The sequence below is a fragment of the Danio rerio genome, chromosome 4 (assembly GCF_052040795.2).
Source record: "Danio rerio strain M-AB ecotype USA chromosome 4, GRCz13ab, whole genome shotgun sequence".
Classification (NCBI taxonomy): Eukaryota; Metazoa; Chordata; class Actinopteri; order Cypriniformes; family Danionidae; genus Danio; species Danio rerio.
Genome location: NC_141024.2, coordinates 68,314,262 through 68,332,898, shown reverse-complemented (window position 1 = coordinate 68,332,898; position 18,637 = coordinate 68,314,262). Strand labels below are relative to the sequence as shown.

The 18,637-nt window shown below is 37.1% G+C and overlaps 4 protein-coding genes and 1 pseudogene across 10 annotated transcripts in view; 1 reads left to right on the top strand and 4 right to left on the bottom strand.

Moving 5' to 3' along the window:
- LOC147845236 (uncharacterized) overlaps positions 1–18,637 on the top strand; it is a 934,973-nt gene that overhangs the window by 300,202 nt on the left and 616,134 nt on the right. The gene's annotated exons all lie outside the window — the stretch shown is intronic.
- The window catches only part of LOC137491262 (tripartite motif-containing protein 16), a 97,374-nt gene that overhangs the window by 31,058 nt on the left and 47,679 nt on the right, over positions 1–18,637 (bottom strand). The gene's annotated exons all lie outside the window — the stretch shown is intronic.
- The window catches only part of LOC103910919 (NACHT, LRR and PYD domains-containing protein 3-like), a 68,761-nt gene that overhangs the window by 3,015 nt on the left and 47,109 nt on the right, over positions 1–18,637 (bottom strand). The gene's annotated exons all lie outside the window — the stretch shown is intronic.
- LOC147845245 (uncharacterized) lies at positions 6,734–7,764 on the bottom strand. Its single transcript, XM_087250640.1, has 2 exons — positions 7,472–7,764; positions 6,734–7,361 (listed from the first exon to the last, which is right to left on the bottom strand). Exons 1-2 carry the CDS (start codon positions 7,707–7,709, stop codon positions 7,231–7,233), a joined length of 369 nt encoding a protein of 122 aa, XP_087106766.1. The 5' UTR covers positions 7,710–7,764; the 3' UTR covers positions 6,734–7,230.
- Positions 7,746–10,669, bottom strand: LOC147845244 (uncharacterized; annotated as a pseudogene).

Below are 18,637 nucleotides of genomic sequence, written 5' to 3'. Positions count from 1 at the left end.
GTTGTGGGCGCAGTTTTAATAGTTGAGATCGCATTCATTTAATAGCCTACGAGCATGTCAATCTCTGCTTGAGTGCCGATTTCTTCTGTTCGTGCACAAAACTTCTTGCGCGTCTCAAATATACGCTGCTCAAGTGCAGATTTTCTTGCGCGCCCTCAAATAAACAAGGCTGAAGTGTGATGTAGTGCGTTTATGTACCGAGTATGTCTCCAACATTTATTAGATTTGCTAGGAATATTTTTGAATGTCTCCGATAAACTTTGTGGAGAGGACTGCAGCATTAATGCATCCTGAAGTAAAGCGAAACGGCTGTAAACTCCAGCAAGATAAAGGCATTATATGCAGAGCCAGAGACCTTTATCTATAAATAAAGTATAATTATGAAAACTGTGTTCATCATAACTGAAAGCTAAGCTGTGTTTGCTGGTCTCGCATCACGCACCTGTCAGTCAGTCAACACTTTATTTATTGTCGCAATTGAGGCTGTATATTCATCTAATGTATGATTTTTTTTTATAAGGTTTGCCTTTAGCAATAATGTATAGCATCTTCTATCTGGTCCGTGATTAAAAACTGTGGCAGTTGAGAGCATCACGTGTTAAACATTCTATGCTATATTTCGTCAGTCAATTAAGCGCATCCTCTGAATTTAGTCACACTTGTTTGAACCAAGTAAACAAACCCAGTCTGAAAGAACCCAAAAGTTTCCAGCAAATGCCACACACCTTAATCCAATATATCATAGTTGTTGTAATTTATGTAATTGTGATTCTTTAACTTGATCAACTTATCCAAGTCTAACAGTGAGTGTACACTAGTGTAACATTGTGGGGACCAGAGCCTCGTTATAGAAGCTGTGTAGCACACTTTGTCCTGAATACACACACACAGTAAGGTCTGACATAGTGGGGACCATGACCCTTGAGTTTTACTGTCTATTATTTTTGTTCTTTTATATTCCGCTTTCATTGAAGGATAACCATATGAATGCAGAAGAGAACTGCTGTGGTCCAGTTGGAGTCCCTCTAGTCTCCGAGGTATGATTATTATTATTATTTGTTATAATCATTATTATTATCATTATTATTATTATCATTAATACTATTATCATTATTATTATTAGTAGTAGTAGTAGTAGTAGTAGTAGTGTACTTGTAATTAGTGTAATAGAAATTAAACATAGAAATTAAACAGTGGGTGTGGCTTAATTTGTGAGTGTACGCACTAGTGTAACATTGTGGGGACCAGAGCCACGTTATAGAAGCTGTGTAGCACACTTTGTCCTGAATACACACACACAGTAAGGTCTGACAAAGTGGGGACCATGACCCTTGAGTTTTACTGTCTATTATTTTTGTTCTTTTATATTCCGCTTTCATTGAAGGATGACCATATGAATGCAGAAGAGAACTGCTGTGGTCCAGTTGAAGTCCCTCTAGTCTCTGAGGTATGTATTTTATTATTATTAATATTATTATTTGTTGTTGTTGTTGTTATTATTATTATTATTATTATTTTTGTTGTTGTTTTTGTTATCATTGCTATTATTATTATCATTATTATTATTATTATTATTATTATTATCAGTATTATTACTATTATTATTATCATTATTATTATTATTAATATTATTATCATTAGTAGTAGAAGTAGTGGTAGTAGTAGTAGTGTACTTAATTGTAATTAGCGTAATAGAAATTAAATATAGAAATGAAACGGTGGGTGTGGCTTATTTTGTGAGCGTACGCACTAGTGTAACATTGTGGGGACCAGAGCCACGTTAGAGAAGCTGTGTAGCACACTTTGTCCTGAATACACACACACAGTAAGGTCTGACATACACTCTTAAAAAAAGGTTCCTTGAGGTTCTATATAGAACCTTGGGGTTCTATACTTGGCCAGTAAAACCTTTTACCCAAACAATGGTTCCATTTAGAACCCTTTGACTGCAAAGAACCTTTTTGATTAAAATGGTTCTATAATTTTTTAATCATAACATAATTATGTAGTAAAGATTATAAAATAATTATAAGCTATAACACAGAGAGACAAATCTTTTTTAGTCAAAACCTAATAAAATGAATGCTGTGGTCAAAAACTTAATCAGTGTACATTATGATGGGATTTTTTTTATGCAGGTTTGTACAATAGCATATAACTTATAGGCCTAGTTTATATATACTCAATGTTTAACATTTTTGACAAATTATTTTCTGAAATAAATAAAATAACCAATTTATTTAGACTGTGCAGTAACATGTTGTTATGGTTTAATAATTTATTTGAAACTAATAATCATAAAAAAGCCCTCTGGTGACGTCAAGGACATTGTCATGGACCGGTGGTGAAGAGCCTCGAGAGTGAAGGTTAATTTTTCGAAAGAAGTCCACTATTTCAGCTTCATCATTCAGGTATGTTAGTACATTTAATATATACAGTGAAATATTTTGTATTATGAAGTAAGGTTTCTATTTGATAGAAAATCCCTCGTGTTATATGGTGATACAGACTGAATGGGGGTAACTTTAGCGTTAATATGGATAAACACTGTGCTTGCGATGACCTCGGTCGTCACCCTTCAGTTCAGAAATCTGTTAAGTTGAATTTGTTCGGCTTTTTATTAAAAAATAAGTTACAATATCGCTATACTTGTTTGTCAGTACTACTAATTAAATTACCGATAACAGTACACAGCTGTGTTATTTGAAGGCGAGCTTCGAGAGAGCGTGAATGAAGCATGTGCACGTTATTTTAAAAGTAACTTGATATGAGCCGATTTCATCGTGTTTTTCATGTTGTTTTTAGCTCCAACCTTAAACAAACGCTCACTTTTAGCTTGGTTCGTGTGTTTTAGCAGTGATTGAGCTAAACTCTGCAAAGTAGTGGACATTACTGCCCGCTTTTGAGATGTTCCCGCTAGTCTGCATAAAACCGCAAGATAGCAGTTCTTTGTTTTAATTTAGGATGCTACATATAAGGACATAGTGAAGAACACAGAAACATTTTTAAAAGAAATGGCCCAAAAGAAGGGAAGGAAAGAAGGAAGTACTCAGCATTGAAATATTGTTTTACAGAAATCCAAAGGTCCTAACAGCTCTCCTGTTTCCGTCAAGGCTTGAAGTGTCAGCATTACGATGGCCAACACTCGCTCACTATCCTTCTGCTCCCTCATTTATCAGAGGCACCGCAGTAGAATGAAATAGCAATTACTCTTCACTTTCCAGCCGCAACCCAGCACTGGGAAACACCCATACACTCTCTCATACACCTGCACACATTCACTCACTGTGGCCAATTCACCAGTACCGTTAGCATGCCTTTGGACTGTGGGGGCAACTGAAGCACCCAGAGGAAACCCACACAAACACTGGGAGAACTTGCAAACTTCACACAGAAACACCAACTGACCAGTCAGGACTCGAATCAGTGACCTTCTTGCTGTGATGTGACAGTTCTAACCAGTGAGCCACTGTGCCACCCATGGACAAAACTATTTACGTTTTAAGAGAGGCCGGCAAACATGGACATGCTACAGGTTGTGGAATGGCTGTTCTCAATGTTTTGTCTAATCATTTTGCAAAGTTTTGTGTGCGATTAAGCACTTTGTTCAATAACTTTTATTGAAAATTATGTATAAAAATGGATGTTGCCATGACCAGTACATACATGTACCGTCAACTTGTTAAAATTGTATTGTTATTTAATAGATGTTTGTGTATTGTTTCTATCTGCATTTTAATACATTTTTCATCATTTTAGAAATGTTTGAAAGTTAAGTTTTGTATTTGTTCAATCAGTAAACAAGCTTACAAATGTTTATTAATAAGTGAAATCATTAGAATTAGATTGTTGAATGCCATTAAGATGTTAATTATGTTTACTAATTAAATAGTAAAAATGTATAATGTTTAGAGGTAGATCTTATACAAAGTACGCAGAGGTGCAATTTTAAATATTATTTAAAACTTATTTTTTTAAGTAAATTTAAACTATTTGAATTTTCTGCATTTGTTTTATTTTTTATTCAATAACAAATAACATTAATTCAATAATAAATAAAGAACCCTCATGTAACTTGAATTCAAAGAACCATTTGGGGTTCTATTTAATGAACCCTTAAAATGGTTCTATTTAGAACCTTTTTGGGGTTCCATATATGAAGCGCTTGAAAGAACTATTTTTGGTTCTATATGGAACCGTTTCTTTTAAGAGTGTATATTGATGTCCTAAAAAGTTTTACAAGTTAAACAAGTAAAACACATGGGTATTTGTATAAAATTTTACTTAAAATCTAATTCTGAGATGAGCATCAAATGTTGATTTCACCTATTATTTTTTATAATGGTTAAAATTTTTATATGTCCAGATTTAATAAATCAAGGTCATATTTTCACACTATGTTATTACATTAAATTTAACAACTTAATGTAGAATATAAGAAAAATAGAGGTATAAACAACATATAAATATATGTAGTATACTGTAGCATAACAGTCAATAGGTCAATAAATCGATAATAAGGCATACATAAAGAATAAGATGAGTAATACATGTACACAACAACATCAACGCATTAATATCATAGTATGTCAGAAAGAGCAGAGGAACTATCAGCAAAAGCATATGAACCCTACACCCTGTGGCACAACCTCCCATCCCCCACTTAATCAAGTTTAAACATTAACTTACATGCAACTCACACGACTCTCATTTATTCATTCATTCATTTTGTTGTTGGCTTAGTTCCTTTATTAATCCGGGGTCGCCACAGCAGAATGAACCGCCAACTTATCCAGCAAGTTTTTACGCAGCGGATGCCCTTGCAGCCACAACCCATCTCTGGGAAACATATACACACACACTCATAGACTACGGACAATTTAGCCTACCCAATTCACCTGTACCACATATCTTTGGACTGTTGGGGAAACCGGAGCACACCCACACGAAGGCAGAGAGAACATGCAAACTCCACACAGAAACGCCAACTGAGCCAGGGTTCGAACCTGCAACCCAGCAACCTTCTTGCTTCTTTGCCACTGCCTCGCCCCGACTCTCATTTAATCAAGTGTAAACATTAACTTAAATGCAACTCACACGACTCTCATTTAATCAAGTTTAAATATTACATGCAAAAAAATGCATAAAACGATTAACAGTACAACGTGTACATTAATGTAACGTTTAGAAGTGGTGGAGCTAGAATTTTTTACAGGGGGTGGCCTGTGTTTAGAAAACTAAAATCCATTTCATTAGCAACATTCATTCAAAATATGAAAACATAATAATTTACTCATCATATACTCACTTAAAAGGTGTTTTGTCACAATTTGGTCCTCAGTAATATAGTATAACACACAGTTTATATTTTCACTTTTTTTTCTTTTCAATATGGCATCTTGTCAGAAGTCAAATTTTGACCAGTTATATCAGGAAGCTGCCATTCTTACAAGGGAGCTTGAATGTAAAGCAGCAAATTCTGCACTTGTAGCAGCGACCAGGGAGGCTGAACAAGTTCTGCAAACGTTTAACCTTCCACCAGTATTTTTTTATTCAAGTAATTTATTTTCATACTATTTTAATAGCTTCATTGAATCTTAGTTTGTTAGTTGTTAAAATATATGAAAGTTCTTGCTTAACATCCTATATATGTCTTTTTAGTTAAATACACAGAAGACCAAACGTGCCTGCAGCACCCTTCCCAAACCAGTTTCATTTGTAGAGAGGGGTCAGTTTGGTCATCTTGTGCCTAAACGGAGAAGGCAGAAATCTTCAAAGGCAAACATTTGGGATGGTATGGCTATAATAAGTTTTAGCATATTGTGTATTATTGTAGTGGACACACATATTTCTTATAATGTGTAGCACCATCACACATTTTCTGTAATGTATAATTATATAAATCCCAATATTTTTTAGCTACAGTGATCAATAGTGAAGATTTGTCTACATCTTTGGAATCTGGGCAAAGAGAAATTGATCATAGTGAGTAATGACACCAACAATTTCCAAAGTAACTAGCCGTGCATGGTTATTATTACTATTGTGTCATTTGTCCCATTGTTCTTATTTGAAGGTCCATCACTGTCTGCTCACACTGTTTGGGCAGCAGCGGAAAACATTGGTAAGTATTTCCTTGTAATGGTCAGTCTAACCAACTGCCATGAACACTAAAGTTACATGTATTGTTTTCTAATACAGAAACTCTTCATCAAGAAATTGAGGACCTGCTAGGTGATACTGATGACATTATGTGTTCAAATCCGACTTCCTCAAACACATGGGCAATTCGTGTTGAGCAGTCTAAAAAGAAGTGGGCAGCTTTAAGCCCTGGGATGTTGGATTCTTTATTGTCTGCTAAATATACAGAGATTAGGCTGTGCCAGCATTGCCTACTGAAGCGATCTGTTATTCGCTGTCAAGACTGTATTCCCAAGCAGCTATTATGTCCAAACTGTGATATTTTGCTCCACAAACGTACACTTCACAACCGTGAAACAGATGTGGAAGGATTTTTTAAGCCCATATCCCCAACTCTATTTGATGTGTGCAGAAACCTGTTAAATGATTAACAACATGAGTGTAACCAGTGTGATTTTACAAACTAATAGAAATTTTATTTATTGATGGGGTATTAATGAATGATAAAAAAAGAGGAATTGTGATGGAAATTTATTTTTAGATGAGCATGTGTAGTGGAAACTTGTTTACCATTCATTTTTAGACATGTGAGTGCAATGGAAAAGTCACTTGTATTTATTTTCAGATGTGTATGCTTATTTCCATACAGCCTGACATTCTTGTACGTGACTATCTGGTCCTTGTCCCCCATCTTAAAGGTTTACTTTGAAAGGCCATCTGATATACAATGTGTAGGGGGCTTGGGTAAGAGCTATGGTTGTCAGATATAGGCTAAGAAAGGGGCATAGGTCAGAAACAGTAGAAACACCTGACGCAGTACAGAATAGGTCGAATTAGAATTGACCTTGTAAGCAGTACAAACCAAAAGGGTGAACACACTCTGTATCCGTGTCTCACTCTGCAGAAACTGTTGTTGCTGTATGATTGTGACCTTCTTTATAAAGAATAAAACTTTGAAAAGACATCCCGGGTAAAACTTTGTTTCTTTACCACAGAGAAAGTCTCTTTACAGAAAACTGCCACTACACAGGTTAAGTCTGCTGTCCGCTTTGCAGGTGCCTCACACCAACAACGTCGACACTCTCACCTTTAGCCCTTGACCTCGGCCACAGTCATCTTCTTGCAGTCTAGGGGTTCACAGCGCAGAAACGGCAAGCTGGCAGCCTCCATGCTGGTGCTCGCGGAGCAGACGACGTCGAAGCCATGCGGATCCGAGAAACCTAGACAAAAAGCAAGTGCGCTGTTAGTCAAACCGAGGCAGCCGTGCGGCCACAGCACAAATTGTGCTGCTGTCAAAACTGATCTGCGAGAAGGGTGAGGTCAGGCTTACTCAGGCTGCGTCGGACGTTGCGCAGACGGACATTGTTGCCGCTTCTCACAGCTTGGTCGCACACGGCTTGCTTCTCTATGGCGAACACCACCACTCTGTGATATTCTTCTTTGGCGCTCTGAATCATTGCCGTAAAATAGGGGCTGTTTCGCCTAGACTGTCGTCTGGGCGGCACGTTGTGTTTAAAGCCCTTCACTATGTTTTCGTCAACCTTCGGAGCCTTGGCAGGACTGGCCATATCGCTATACGCCGTTGCCAGCTGGACGAATGAAGTTTACCAAGACAGGTGCTCTGCGAGTAAACAGAGCAGGAGGTAAATATTTATAGGCAATCCCCGCCTCCTGTATGCAAATGAAAGCCAACGGAATGTTGACCAAACCTCTTTGATTGGCCCTCACCGAGCTGCAGATATTGGCCACAAGTAGCCATGCATTGTATAGCTTTAGGTAAGTATATTTTATAACAAGTAATATTGTTATTCTCGCATTTCCATGTGTTACAGAGGGGCGGACGTCTGCACTAACTTGAATATTGTGCAAATGTCTTGTGTTTTCCCTAATAAAGACACAGACATGCCAAAGCGCTACAACAGCATATAGCTAACATAAAACACACACAGACACACACAAAAAAGTTAAAAAATATATTTCCTATGTTCAAAGGCCTAATTTATTTGTTATTTTAAGGAATGTATGTGTTATTTGACGTTTTGATATTCGCTCAGGCTTGGCGGACTGCTGGCCTATATACACCAGCAATACAGACCACCCTTCTCATTTTCAATAGGCCTCGGCTGGGTCACTTGGCATTTCTGTGTTTGCTTGTTTGTTCTCGCCATGTTCGCCTAGGTTTCCTGCGGGTGATCCGGTTTCCCCCACAAGTCCAAGGACACGCGAACAGGTGAATTGGGTATGCTAAAACTGACTGTAGTGTATGTGTGTGAAGGAGTGTGCATTGACGTTTCCCAGTGTTGGGTTGCAGCATGAATGGCATCCGCTGCATAAAACATATGGTGTATAAGTTGATGGTTCATTCCACAGTGGTGACCCCAGATTAATAAACGGTCTAAGCCATAAGAAAATGAATGAATAAGCAAGCTCTAAAATACTGCAAGATGTTTTAACTATAACAAGTTGTGAATAAAACAGTGAAATAAGTTTGAAAGTAAAGATTTACCCAGTATTGTAATAATAATAATAATAATAATGATAATAATAATAAAAAAAAAACATTCCAAAAAAAAATCTGTGGCCACTTGTAGCCCTGCATTATATATGTTGATGGGAAGACATTGTATCATGAATATCATTATGATTCTCGTATTTTCATGTATTAAAGCAAGACAAACACCTCCACTAACTCAAGCTTTGTGCAAACAAATTTTTCCCCCTAACAAACACACAGACACATCAAACCGCTAGAACAGCATACAGCAAAAATAACACACAAAAGCATAAAAATATATTTCATTCGTTTGAAGGCCTAAATTATTTATTTTGAGGGAAGTTTTTGTTATTTAGGTGGTTCATTCCGCTGTGGCGAATCCATGTTAATAAAAGGACTAAGCCAAAAAGAAAATGAATTAATTTCTTAAAGTTTGAATACAATTAAAATAAAGACACTGAATTGTCTTTGCTTAACATTATTATTACCAGAAGCAAAGTTTAGTTTAAATATTGCTAGACATTATCAATGATTAAAAAAATAATAATAATAAATCATGTTTTAAAGTTAAGATTTGTTTATTTTTTTGTTTTTTTGATTTGCAAGTTTTTGTTTTACCTTTTTGCAGTTCAAACTGTTTTTGCCCACCGCCGGCATCTCGGAGATAGCGGGTGAGCGCCGAATTAGTCAAGAGGACTTTCTCTGCGCCATCCTCCTCAGTCACCACCATTGCTTTGCCACCGAACACCGTGACAAAAGACAGCGACGCCTGCATCAAGTGGCAGCTCTCGCATCGGTGGAAGTCGGACTTCTCGCAGAACTCCGCCTGTCTAAAATGGCAGCCGGAACAGCAGCGCTGGATTGTAACTTCGATGCCCTTAAAGCAGCCGCTTTAAAGAACCCATGGTTTCACCTCTGGCCTCCTGCCCTCTGCCTTGCCCTTTGCTCTCCTCCACGATACTAGAGGGACCTGTGGTGAGACAGATGCACAGTTCTCTCTCCCGCATCATGACATTCCTGAAGGAGTAGGATCTGGAGCACTCAGCTGCGTTGACGTAGGTGTCCCAAAGCATCAGCTTAATTTCACCAGTGACATCGCTGACCCTCAACTCTTTCAGCTCGCAGTCAGCGCCGTTGACGCTGATCATCCTGCTCATGCATCCGTCTCGCCGAACTTGAGCGCGCACTTCTCCCACCTGTAAGACACAAAGACAGGTTAAGTCTGCTGTCCGCTTTGCAGGTGCCTCACACCAACTGCAACAACACTCTCACCTTTTGCCCTGGACCGAGCACCTTGACCTCGGCCACGGTCATCTTCTTGCAATTTTGGGGTGCGCAGCGCGGAAACGGCAGGCTGGCAGCCTCCACACTGGTTCTCGCGGAGCAGATGACGTTGAAGCCTATGAATCCGAGAAACCTAGACAGAAAGCAAGAGCGCCATTAGTCAAACCGAGGCAGCCTCACTGCCACAGCACAAATCGTCTGATCTGCGAGAAGGGTGAAGTCGGGCTTACTCAGGCTGCGTCGGACGATGCGAAGATGGACACCGTTGCCGCTTCTCACAGCTTGGTTGAACACAGCTTGCTTCTCTATGACGAACACCACCACTCTGTGATATTCTTCTCTGGCGCTCTGAATCATTGCCGAGAAATAGGGCCTGTTTCGCCTAGACTGCCGTCTGGGCGACACGTTCTGTATAAAGTTCTCTACTATGTTTTCGTTAACTTTCGGAGCCTTGGCAAGACTGGCCATATAGCTATACACTGTTGCCAGCTGGACGAATGAAGTGTACCAAGACAGGTGCTCTGCGAGTAAACAACGGGGGAGGTGAATATTTATAGGCAATCCCCGCCTCTCGTATGCAAATGAAAGCCAACGGAATGTTGACCAAACCTCTTTGATTGGCCCTCACCAAGTTGCAGATATTGGCCACAAGTAACCATGCATTGTATAGCTTTAGGTATAAATATATTAAGTATATTTTATAACGAGTATCATTGTTATCTTTCCGTGTGTTACAGAGGGGCGGACATCTGCACTAACTTGAATATTGTGCAAATGTCTTGTGTTTTCCCTAATAAAGACACAGACATGCCAAGGCGCTACAACAGCATAAAGCAAATATAAAACACACACAGACACACACAAAAAAAGTAAAAAAATATATTTCCTATGTTCGAAGGCCTAATTTATTTGTTATTTTGAGGAATGTATGTGTTATTTGACGTTTTGATATTCGCTCAGGCTTGGCGGACTACAGGCCTATATACACCAGCAATACAGACCACCCTTCTCATTTTCAATAGGCCTCGGCTGGGTCACTTGGCATTTCTGTGTTTGCATGTTTGTTCTCGCCGTGTTCGCCTAGGTTTCCTGCGGGTGATCCGGTTTCCCCCACAAGTCCAAGGACACGCGAACAGGTGAATTGGGTATGCTAAAACTGACTTTAGTGTATGTGTGTGAAGGAGTGTGCATTGACGTTTCCCAGTGTTGGGTTGCAGAATGAATGGCATCCACTGCATAAAACATATGGTGGATAGGTTGATGGTTCATTGCAGAGTGGTGACCCCAGAATAATAAACGGTCTAAGCCAAAAGAAAATGAATGAATAAGCAAGCTCTAAAATACTGCAAAACATTTAACTTTTTCTGTGCTGTGGGTAAAAGGAGTGTTTCAATCTGGATAGCATGCAAGTATATTTAAAGCCTGTGGGAAGCCCTGAAGTGTGAAAGTTTTTTATCAACCTCATGTTATTTATTGGAAAGCTGCATATCTAAAAATGTATAAAAAGTAAACTATTTTAGCATATTTAAACAAGAACCGTATACCATTCAACATCTAGTTACATTAAAATGTGTTGTTTTAACTCCTAAAATTTGTGCTTATTGTGTTTAATAGACCTATTTATTGATGTTTATTTTCTTTTCATGTGCTGTCTTGTTTCCGTCTAATTTCTCCTGTATAAGCTAGGTACTTAAATTTAATTAATGATTACTTTATTGTTAAAAATAAAATAAAATTGTAGAGACTGTATACTATATTATTTGTATTGTAAATGATTTGTTTTTATTGCAATAAATTTTTGATTACGCAATGTTATCGGTAATCATAACTGCAGCAACTTTAAGCACCATAGCATCCTGCTTGACGAGTCCATTTTCAAATCCAACTGTGTTGGGGTAATCTTGTTGATCAATGGCTGCAGTCGGAGTTAAAGTTGAAAGCACTTTGTGCTGGTATGATTGTTCTTATGCACACAGATTAAAAGAAAACAGCCAGCACACACTGATTTTTTACTTTTATGTTAGTTAGTGGAGGCCTCGCCTCCCTTTAACACATGGAATTAACAGAATCTTTTTAATTATAAAATATAAATTGCATACGGGTTGGGGGGGGGGGGGGGGATGTGCCAATAACTTCTCATTTTTCGAGTCTGTATAGTCATTTGTGAAGTATTTGCCCAACTTACAACTGTACAGCGATGGCCAGTCGTGCCCCAAAGGATGAAGAAGTTGTGGAAGGTTTTATACACGACGTGTCGGGGAGTCGGCAGTCAATGGGACAGCCTAAAAGTCTTTTCTTCAAAGCGGTGATCCAGTGCGCCACAAACGAGTACCAAAGTAATGGTGATCGGTGTTAGACACGAAAGATTTGTTCAGTGAAGCCGAGAGGAGCAGAAGAGCTGTCCGTCTGCGGAATGTCCGACGCTGCTTGAGTAAGTTTAGTCTCAACCATCTTGTGGATTAGTCTAACTGCAGCATGTCCTGCGTTGTCCCTGCCTCATTTGACTAACGCCCGTCAGCCTAACATTTTTGCACTGTACACCGCAGTAAGAGGACCTTGGCCAAGGGCAAGAGTCCGCCAGGCTCGGGTGCCATGCAACGGTTCGGGAGAAACACCACTTCCCTGACTTCGTTTCAACGTTCAAGCTGTTTTTTTTTTTTTGTGTTTTTTTGTTTTGTTGTTGTTTAATAAATGTTTCCCTTTTGAAAATGTAATCCTAGTTGTTGTTTTTATTTAATTGTAATTTTTTTTACATTACTGTAATATTTTATGCTTCGTTTATTCTCCACCAATAAACATGTAGCAAATAATAATAATGATGTAGATTAACTTGCACGCATATCTACATTAATAATCTGTAACAATTATAATGTAGATTAAAGTGCTCGAATATCTACACCATTATTGCTGTAATAAATTAGCTCAAGGTTATTCTTCCCGCGCCTTTTCCACCGTTATAATGTTCAAGTTATGATTTAGATTACAGTGCTCGCGTACCTTCTAAACCATTATATATCTAGCGAACTAGCTTAACGGGAGGAAGATTAATTTGAACGGGGCTTCAAATGAATCGACTCTTAGATCCGAACAAACGAGTCGTCCAGCGATGCTATCAAAATAAAAACCCATTAAGTTTGAGCAGGGTAACAAGATCAGTCAATTAAACTTTATTGACTAATCTAACAGAAATTAACACCTAACACAAACACACATTCATACAAGTGTAGAGAAGAGTAAAGAACGTAAAGTAAGAGGTTGAGAGGATGTAATGATAGGAAAACCTCTGAGTTTGTAAGAGCAAACCAAGCGAACCAAACATAATCAAATTCAATATAACCCTTCTAGGGTCTTTTAGAGTTGCATTTAGTTACCATCAGTTGAGATGGAAATAAACTTGTGTGCGTCCATGTGATGTAAGGAGCTCCCTTGGTTGAGCATGTGGTTCTGCTGGTTGTCCCTTTGTTCTCGCGAGGGTTGTAGTGGGGTGAGTTGGTGTTTGAAGTTGAAGCGGCAACAGGGGCCAGTTGTGTTGGCCACTGTTTTGCGACGCACTAACTTAACTAGACTCTCGATAGGAAATAACGAAAAGAAAGTGACTTAGATGTGAAGGTCCGAGCTGTGCAATTAACCCTTCCGTCTGGGTCTCCGCCTGGTTTCTTGGAGGTTTCTCTGCTTAGGTCTTGTTCTTAGGTTGTTGCAGATGAAGAGGTTTCAGAGAAGAGAGTTGAGAGAAGAGTTCTTTCTGAAGAAGTTGCAGAGAGTTTGAAGAGGTTTCAAAGCAGATGTTTCAGAGCAGAGTTTCAGAGCAGAGAGCCGGGTTCAAGAGAGCTTCAGGGCAGAGAGAAGGTTGATTGAAGAGCTGGGAGGGGTTCAAGAGAGAGAGGCGTAGCTTTGGTCCCAAGCTTATATAGAACGGGTTCGGATCCACCCTCCATGGAAAGTTGACCAATTAGAAACTAATTTCCTTGAATCATGGGTTTATGGCCCTTTGTCTGAGGCAGAGGAATTTGCATAGGCAGAAATGTTAAAGTCTCTTAAAACAGTGGTTCCCAACCTTTTTCTTAGGGCCCCCTTAGGGCATATATATATACTGTATGTGTGTGTTTGTGTAATATTTATATATAATATGTATAGAAAATATAAATTAATCAGTTTTAACTTGTCTTGGCCTTCAATAAAGCCAAAATTTACATAGGCTTTGTCATACTGTCTAATCTTTTTTTCGCCTCTGAAGAATGACTGCATTTACGTTTCTCTGCCAATTTTGTTTTGATTTTACCTTTACGACACGTTGACAAGCACATTGCGTGAGTGAGAAAAATTTAAATAATTATTTAAAGTTATTTATTTGAATTATTTTTACTATTATGTTGGAATTTTAAGCATGCGTTTTGATATATATATATATATATATATATATATATATATATATATATATATATATATATATTTTTTTTTGTACTTAAAAATACATATATAATGGTAGGGCTTCTCGATTTTGGGAAACATCATAATCACGATTATTTTGGTCATAATTGTAATCACGTTTATTCAAAACTATTATCAGTTAAAGTCAATATTATTAGCGCTCCTGAGAATTTTTAATTTTTTTTATAAATATTTCCCAAATTATGTTTAACAGTCAAGGAATTTTAACAGTATTTCCTATAATATTTTTTCTTCTAGGCTTATTTGTTTTATTTTAGCTAGAATAAAAGCAGGTTTAAATATTTTGAAACCAATTTAAGGTCAATATTATTAGCCCCCTTATGCAATATATATTTTTGATTGTCTGCAGAATAAACTACTGTCATACAATGACTTGCCTTATTACCCTAATTAAGCCTTTGAACTGCACTTTAATCTGAATGTTTGTATTTTGAAAAATATCTAGTAAAATATTATGTGCTGTCATTATAGCAAAGATAAAAGAAATAAGTAATTAGAAACGAGATATCAAAACTAATATGTTCAGAAATAAGTAAAAAAAAATCTTCTTTCCATTAAACAGAAATTGGGCTGGAAAATGGTTGCTAATATTCAGGAGGGCTAATAATTCTGACTTCAAGTGTATACATACAGTTATTTCTACCTTGCAAAGAAAAGAGAAATAAATACAATAGAATAAAATATTAAACAAACTGTGATTTAAGCATCTTCACTGTAAGAAAAACACTTTAGCTATAGCAGTCCTTCAGTCAAGACTAGTGAGGGATTTTGTCATTGTTTGATTAATGATAAAAACAGGCAGTAGCAGGAATATTTCTCGCTGTCTCTTTAATGGTTTCTCTTTCACTTCTTTTGATCCTCAACTCGTTTGTTTATTACACAAATGAAGGTTAATATAAATAATCACTAAACACCGCGTTTTGACACCTATTTGACCATTAATGCGCTCACGTTAAGATGACTTTAGATGTCTGCGCTCCGCTGCTCGTCTCAATGTGCGAATGAGACCGAATGCTGACCGGCCGCACGCTTCTCTGACTGCGTGTGCTTGCTGCACACACAAATAAGCATGCGGCCTTTCGCGCTTTTAGAAGCAACAAACGTGAACAACTGGAAAGGGGGCGGTTTATGATGCAATAAACTTTATCTCGATTAATGCTTTTTTTTATAATCGTTTGAAATCGAAACCGGATTTTCGATTAATTGTACAGCCCTATAAAATAGTGGAGCATTTTTATGCCTTTTTCTACCTCAACACTTATCCTCTCCCGCGCCTCCCTTGTGAACTCTGGCGCCCCCCTCAGGGGGGCGCGGACCCCAGGTTGGGAACCACTGCCTTAACCCAACCATCACAGTAGCATGGACGTTAATTTAGTGGGCGGCAGAAGGTGCACTACATAGTGGACCTGGTCCAGTACGTCATTGTGGTTACAGACTGCAGCAAGGACATCTGGATTAAAAAAGGGTCCTTTGATACTTAGATCTTCATTTATTAATAACTGTCTATGCTTTATTCTAGATGCTTCCCATCACTTTATTCTGGAGGCAAAAGAAAAAGGAAGTCTGGAGATGTTCCACGTATATCTGTGGTTAAGTTAATGGAAGTTCAGTTCTGCCTGCAAGCTGAAAATACTGACAAAACCCCTAAAGATGAGGCAGTACTCTTGCAAGCAGGACTTGGAAGGAGGACCATAAATCTCTCAGATAATACAGATCATGCAGAGGTTAGTTTTAAAGATAAATAAAATAAATAAATTCTTGCTTAAATGAATAAATGGATCTATTTTATTAATAGTTTTTTCCCTGACTGTACCGAACCAGCATTGTTGTAAATCATTATAATCCTTTAAAGTAGCAAACAAATCATCATGTATCATTGCTAATCTGACTACTCCTTAAAGCCACCATATCTTATTTTACTGCTGCTTTGCCTGGTGGTGCCTGCTACTGGTGTCTTGACATTTTGTAGTGATAATTATAACAGTTGGATTGATTTCCTATCTTTCTACATTTGTAATGACAAAAAGACTGCTTGTTGGAGTTATTTTGTATTCGTTTAATTTACACTTTAATTCATGCTGGTTTTACAGTTTTGTCTCATTTATTTGTTTATAATGTGTCCAAACAAAAAATAGGGTGATATTGATGGCAGGCTATCGTAACAAGGCCAAATAATAATAAAACAAGACTAATAACCTTACAAATCAATGACAATTATGAGGGGAAAGCTATGAAAAAAGTTGTTCTATACTTAAATTGCCAAAAGCATACACATTTTTAACTGTTATGAGAATTATTGCAATTTCATAAAGAATTAGTCTATGTTGGTTGTTTTGCCACTGCACTGTTAACCCTTACTGTAGATTATGCAGTAAATAACTGTAAAATAGCCAGTGTTTAGCTGTAATGATAAGAAACAGTATTTTACTGTAAAAGGAGCAGCATTTGTATGAAATTCTGTAGTGCAAAGAATAAATTACAGTAATTTAGTCTATGTACCATTACAGATATTTACTGTGATAATAAATGGTAAAGTACTGTTCAACTATTATTACCCCATCTACTCTGATGCTTTATGTTGCTATATATATATATATATATATATATATATATATATATATATATATATATATATATATATATATATATTTACTGTTCAGTTTTGGTATGTGAATGGTCAGTTTTGAGGGGTGAGTGAGACATTGCAGTGATAAGCAGATTTTCACTGCAGCCATCAAAAATATTCACACAGAGCAAAGAAATTGTCACAATAATTCCTATAACTTTGTTTACTTTTCCTATAATAAATCTAATTTAATCTAATCGCCTAGTTTGACCTATAGTTAAGCTTTTAAATTGCACTTTAAGCTGAATATTAGTATTTTGCTAAATAACTAGTAAAAATGTGTTATTTAAAAAAAAAAAATCTTAAACAGCACATATGTACATGTTTGCAGAGATTCAATGAATTTGTCTGGAAAACTTCAAATGAAGTAAGTAAAACTGGCAATAACAATATAGTATAAAGGCTTTCCTAAATAATTTTTAAAATCAGGTTATTTGTTGTGTTTTTTATTATTGCTACAGGTTTAGAATGACATGAGGGTCAGATTATTTATTTATTTATATATGTTTTGCTTTGGATGAAGTTTGTATATTTTTATTGTTTATATTCAACAATATGTGCATGATTGTGATAAATGTAGGCACTTGCTTTGAAATATTGCTATGTACCAGGGCTGTAAACTCCTGGAGGGCCGCAGCCCAGCAGAATTTAGTTCCAGCCCTGCTTCAACACACTACCTTTAGATTTAGTTTGATCAGGTGTGTTTAACTAGTATAACTGCACTGTTACCCTATAGATTATGCAGTAAATAACTGTAAAATAGCCAGTGTCTTGCTGTGATGAAAGGAAACGGTATTTTACTGTAAAAGGATTAGACTTTGTATGAAATTGAGTAGTGCAAAGAATAAATGACAGTAACTTAGTTTTTGTACCCATTACAGATAGTAACTGACAATAAATGACAAATTACCCATCACTGTCCCATCTACTCTGATGCTTTATGTTTCTATTTACAGATATGTGCATTTTTAAAGACAGAAAATAATGATTTAGACATTAATACACACTGATTGATTAACACACACCAGATTGTTAGTTTGTTGCTAAGTATTTTTCAGAGCAATGTTTCCACCTACGAATTTATATTAGAGACAATAGACAAGTTTGTTGTCATGAGATTTTTAAAGTAAATAATAATTATAGCAATAAAAGATTGAATCCTTTGGTTTTTCGGTGTTGCCGACTTTTTTTTCTTTATTTTTTTTAATATAATTATTTTAGACTTTTTATTGAGAATTGACACAGTATGTGCCAGTGTTTGACAAACACACTTTTTTATTGGATATGTGATTGTGATAAATGTTGGTAGTTGCTATAAAAGTATGCTAATGAATATACCATGGGGGTCAAACTCCAAATTCCTGAAGAACTGCAGTTTGGTACCCACCCCTGCTTCAACATTGCCTGTAGATTTCTAACAAGCCTTAATTAGTTTGATCAGGTGTGTTTAATTAGTGTTACAGCTTAAAGTCCCAGTCACACTGCCCTATTCTCCCTATAGACTTCTATTCATACGCATGTGAATGCTGCAAACCTTGAATGCAAGATCATGCGTAAAATTTCACAGTTTGCAGCATTGGAAAGTTCAAGCTTGGGGAACTCTGACCTGTGAAATCACATCATGTGACTGCTTGAGACCAATC

What these genes read in the sequence shown, in the direction of transcription:
- LOC147845245 (XM_087250640.1), bottom strand. Translation starts at nt 7,709, where the DNA reads ATGGCCAGTCCTGCCAAGGCTCCGAAGGTTGACGAAAACATAGTGAAG. An exon ending in CAACGTCCGACGCAGCCTGA is followed by an intron (nt 7,362 to 7,471) that starts GTAAGCCTGACC and finishes CTTTTTGTCTAG; the next exon opens with GTTTCTCGGATCCGCATGGC.